Here is a 5,272-nt window from a genome sequence, read left to right as displayed (position 1 = left end):
GCCTGTCCTGGAACTAGCTCTTGTAGACCAGGCTAGTCTCGAACTCACAGAGATCCGCCTGCCTCTGCCTCCCAAGTGCTGGGATTAAAGGTGTGCGCCACCACCGCCCGGCTGGGGTCATTTTAAACAATGAGAACACCAATATAAAACATAAAATTCAAGAAACCACTAAGCATGATTTGTAGAGTAGTTTTTGACACGGGGTCTTATGTGATCTAGTATGGCATGAACTCCTTGTGTAGTTGAAGATGAGGCTGGACTCCTCATCTTCCTGCCTCAGTTTCCCAAATGGTAGGATTACCGGTGTGCACCATCAATGCCTGGCTCTACAGTATGGAAACAAACGAGAATGTCGCCTTGTTTGACCTCAGCTAGGAAAGTAATTCATTTTTTTTGGCCACATTTGTTGTCTATGAGTGATTAGAAATATTGAAAATACTGATTCTCAGGTCATAAATGGATTTTAGTAAATAAGGGGGAAAGGAAGGCTGACTGAAGTGCAGTTAGTCTCCACTCACGCTGCCTGGGCACTACATTTAGAAATGGACCTGAGAGTGCTACTTTGTGGAGCAGTGTGGGCTCAAGTTTCCTATGTGTCCCCTTCTCCTAGCTAAAATGCTGATAGCATGTTAAAATTGTAGGACGTTAACTATAAACATGCCATTTATAAAATAACTGTAAAGTGAACTATCATTACTCTGAAAAGAGACCATCATCAGCAACTCAGAAAGCTTCTAAGTGCATATTTATTTCTTTTAGGAAGAATATATGTCAAGCCAGGTGTAGTGGCACACAGCTTTAATCCCAGCTCTTGGGAGATGGGAGGCAGAGGCAGGTGGATCTATGTGAGTTTGAGGCCAGCCAGGTCTACAGAGCAAGTTCCAGGATAGCCAAGGCTGTTACACAGAGACACCCTGTCTCAAAAAAAAACAAAAACCAAAACAAACAAACAAACAAACAAAAAATGAACGATAGAGAAGAAAAAAAAGAAAGAAAAGAGAGATAGAAGAATATTTATCTAGAATCCCTTTCTAGGTTATAGTTTGACTGTGGCTTCCAAGGCTTTAGACTGGATTGAACTTGCATCTTAACTGGGTGGTTTGTGCTTTCTTGCAGAGGTGCTCAATACAGTGGACTTCGTTGCTCCTGATGACAGAGTAGTTTTCCGTACATGTGAAAGAGAAAAGAACAGGGTGGTTTTCCAGATGGTAAGAGACACCTCCCTCTCGAGTGTCTAGTGTCCTTCTGAGGTTCCCTGGACCCTGGAGTTTCCTAATTCCTGCATATGCCTGCCATTGCTGGATGCCTGTAATAAATACACTGCGCAGTGGTAGCAGCCTATATATGTGACTTGAACATTTTCAGAGATTCATTCATGATTGGCATACTGTTGGAGACTGGAAACCAAGCTGTTGCCATCTGTTCCAAGTCTCCAGCCTCAAACTTAGTTAATTATAGGAATTATCTCTTTGGTATGACTTCTGTATTTTTTTTTTAATCCTTAGGATTGATTTTTCTGGCCAAAGTGTTTATTTTTATGTAGTATATATCAAAAGACTTGGATTTTCTAAAGATTAGTTAAAATTTATGTTACAAATATAACCATAATATAGCTTTTCTCTCTCTCTTCTCCCCACCCTCCCCCCTGCCCACCCTCAGACAGGGTTTTTCTGTGTAGCCCTGGCTATCCTGGAACTTGCTCTCTAGACTAGACTGGCCTCGAATTCAGAGATTTGTGTAGTGATGAGGCGAGCCCCACCTATTTCTGACCTATCAGGCCAAGCAGTTTCTTTATTAATTAACCAATAAAAGCAACACATAGAAAGAAGACCCACCTACATCAGATTTGTCTGCCTCTGCTTCCCGAATGCTGGACTTAAAAGTGTGTAGCACCACCACATGGCTAGCTTTATTCTCTTTCTTTTGGCATAGCTTGGCATCTTTAGGAATAGCTCCTGAATGACATTTAGATACTTTTAAAATTAGTAGCAATGGATAGACAAAATGCATAGCAAAATATTTATTGTAGAATTTGAGTTACGGGTATTTGAATACATGCTATAAGATTTTCCCCTTTTTTTGGTATGTGGCAGTAGTGTGTGCATGCATGCGTGTGTGTGTGTGTGTGAAGTTGATGTTTGATATCTTCCATTGCTCTTCAGTCTGTTGACTGAGGCAGGTATCTTGCGGAACTCAGAGCTTGCTGATCTGGCTAGTCTAGCTAGCCGGCTTGCTCCAGGGATCCTCTGTTTCTGCCTCCAGAACATTGGAGTTATAGACAGGCTGCCACTTCTGCCCAGTGTTTTAAAATAAAATTTTATTGCATTACTTATTATTTGTGTGTGTGTGTGTGTGTGTGTATGTGTGTGTACATGTGCACAAGGGGACAACTTGCGGAATTAATTCCCCTGCCTTATGTATCCCAGGGGTTGACATTCTTAGCAGCAAGTGTCGTTACCACTGAGCCATCTTGCTGGCCCCTACCTGGTTTTTATGTGGGTGCTAGTGATCTGAACTCTAACCTTCATGCTTGCATAGCAAATATTTTATTTACTGAGCCACCTCTCCAGCCCCTGTTTGAAAGTAGCCATGACATTAATGAGATTGTCTAGTCCTTCCAAGTTCTTTTTCCTTTGCTGGTGAGCAAGTGTAGTGTACTGACCTGACTTTTTTTAATTTTTAGTTATTATTATTTTATTTTATGTGTATGGGTGTTTTGCTGCATGTATGTCTATGTACCCCGTGTGTGTCTGATGCCTACAGAGGTCATTGGATCCTCGGGAACTGGAATTATAGACATGTAGGTGCTGGAAATCCAATTGGGATCCTCAGGAAGAGCAGCCAGTGCTTCTAACTGCTGATTCATCTCTCCAGCCCCAAGCAAGCCTGACTCGTATACTTCCTGGCATATGCATGCATACGTGCATGTATGTATGTATGTGTGTAAAATACCAATAGGTGTGTTTGTCTACTGGTGTGCACTTGTGTCAAGACAGGTTGATGTAGTTTCTTGTGTTCCCAGGGGACTTCAGACGCAGAGAGAGCCCTTGCTGTGGCCAGGCTTGTGTAAGTTCTTCCCTCCTTGGGAATGCCTTGTCTCTTCTGTAAGCTGTGAGACCTTAATGTTACTAGCAACCCATCTTTTTCTTCCTAGCCCCTTACCTTCTGTTTTCAGGTGAAGGGTATTGGGTTTCTTTCCCTGTGGTATCTGAAGGCTGTCCTGGGATTCTCGTACACCCACTATGGTTATATCCTAGAGAGCCTCTTTATCGAGCCCTCGTGTTAGTGTTTATTCATGGGATCCCTTTCCAGGGATTCTTCTGGGAGTCCTGAAGCTTTAACCCTCATGAAATGTAGATAAGATACACTCCTTCCTGACCTAACAGTCAGGAGAATGCATAGTTGAAGTGGTGGTCTTTGGAATTAAAGGAGAGCTCAGTTGGAATTCTGGCTCTGAGCTTTGCTAACTGTGAGAACTCAGGTAAATTACCTATTATCATTGAGAACTTTGTTCTCTTATTTATGAAATGATGCCTACTGGCATTTTAGGAAACAGCAAATGAAATAATGCATGTCATGTCTCTGCAACATGTGGTACGTCATGAGTGCGTCACACCAGCGCTTGTGATTGGTGAGGGTGAGAGTAAGAAAGAACTCAGGGCATAATTTCTGCATATCACAGACTGTTCCAAACCGGTGGCTAAGGGGAGGATCCGTTCTATATCACAGAATTGTTTGGAGTAACCAGTTGTGCAACTCAGCAAAGGAGGCCAGTCTATTACAACTACCACCAGTACCACCACCTCCTCCTTCTTTTTCTCTCTCCTACGTAGCCCAGGTTTGTCTCAAACATGATCTTCCTGCCTCCTCCCCTTCCTGAATGCTGGGATTACATGTTTATGCCCCCATAGCTGGCTCAGTGTAGTAACTTTATAGAAGATATGCTCTGGCGATGGGCTCTGTGCTCACAGCACTTTTCCACATTGACAAATGGCTTCCAGTATCCCAGCTGAAATGGTAGCCCTAGGATGGCAGATCATATGTGAAATACTAAGCTGACCCTCAGTGGAGCTGTCCTCTACATCTAGCTCTTTATAGATATGTATTCGTTATGTCTTTCTTCTGGAACTCTGCTCAGATGAAGCAGTTGCAGTTTGGGGATGGAACTCTTTTCTGATTTTCAGCATTTGTGATTGAGAATTAGTGTGTTTCACAGGCCCAGGAGAATCAGGAGCACAGAATCCCTTTATCTGTCTTCTATTTTTCCCCCTCAAGTAGAATATTTATTACTTTTTCTCCTTCATATTTTTTCAGAGAAAATGATGTAGCTGGCATTGATGTCAACATGGGCTGTCCAAAAGAATATTCCACTAAGGTAAAATGATGTCTTTATGTTCCCTATAAGTATACTGTGCAGATTAAATGAGGCTTACTATACATGACAGTTAAGTCTGGCTCTGGGCTAGCTGGATCCTGCGCTGGATGAGGAAAATGCTCACAGGGATGCTGTTAGGCTAGGTATGATGGCACATACTCGTAATCTGAACTTGCCAAGGCTGGGGGACAATGAGTTGGAGGCTAGCCTAAATTACAGATGACCTTAAACTTCTGAGCCAACAGTCTTTACCTCCCAAGTGCTGGGCTTACAGGTGTTGCCACCACATCCAGTTCTATGAGGAGCTAGGGATTTAACCCTGGTCTTTCTGTGTGCTAAGCTACAATTCTACCAGCTGAGCTACATCTCCAGTCCCTTCACTTTATTTTTTAATGAATTCAGACTTTCGCAGATCCTGTGGGTCAGCCAGTTGCCTCAGTGGGCAAAAGTGCTTGCAATACAGGCCTGATGACATGAATTCAGTCTCTGAATCTTCTGTAAGGAGGTAATCAACTCCTAAATGTTGTCCTCTGACCTCCACACATGCGCTGTGGCATGCATATGCTCCCTCCCCACACACCATACATATACACAATAACAGCAAATACAGTTAAATTGACAGCATCCTCCCTGTAGGGCTAGAGAGATGGGCTTAGCAGTTAAGAGTGCTTGCTGTTCTCCTAGAGGACCTGACTTCAGTTCCCAGCACACAAGTCAAGCAGCTCATAACCACCTGTAACTCCAGCTCAAAGAGACTTGAACCCTTTTGGGTTCTGAGGGCATACCTACACATGTGGCCTATATACATACATACATATTTAAGCTGGGCGGTGGTGGCGCACGCCTTTAATCCCAGCACTCGGGAGGCAGAGGCAGGCGGATCTCTGTGAGTTTGAG

At 43.3% G+C, this 5,272-nt stretch overlaps 1 protein-coding gene across 4 annotated transcripts in view; it reads left to right on the top strand.

Annotated features, from left to right (window-relative positions):
• Positions 1-5,272, top strand: part of Dus2 (dihydrouridine synthase 2) — a 42,887-nt gene that overhangs the window by 19,950 nt on the left and 17,665 nt on the right. For 2 of the 4 annotated variants that reach the window (XR_003376851.1, XM_005345433.3), the window contains exons 4-6: positions 1,117-1,208; positions 3,023-3,066; positions 4,315-4,375. Coding sequence is in view for 3 of the 4 variants with exons in the window: in XM_005345433.3 (XP_005345490.1) it covers positions 1,117-1,208; positions 3,023-3,066; positions 4,315-4,375 (197 nt within the window). In the remaining variant the exon portion in view is untranslated. Of the gene's footprint in view, positions 1-1,116; positions 1,209-3,022; positions 3,067-3,819; positions 3,839-4,314; positions 4,376-5,272 lie in introns of those variants that run through there. The other 2 variants (XM_026778720.1, XM_026778721.1) reach the window with 2 other exon arrangements.

This window comes from Microtus ochrogaster, chromosome 4, assembly GCF_000317375.1.
Source record: "Microtus ochrogaster isolate Prairie Vole_2 chromosome 4, MicOch1.0, whole genome shotgun sequence".
NCBI lineage: Eukaryota > Metazoa > Chordata > Mammalia > Rodentia > Cricetidae > Microtus > Microtus ochrogaster.
Note: the sequence above shows the minus strand (reverse complement) of the source record. Positions and strands in the feature narration are given on the sequence as shown.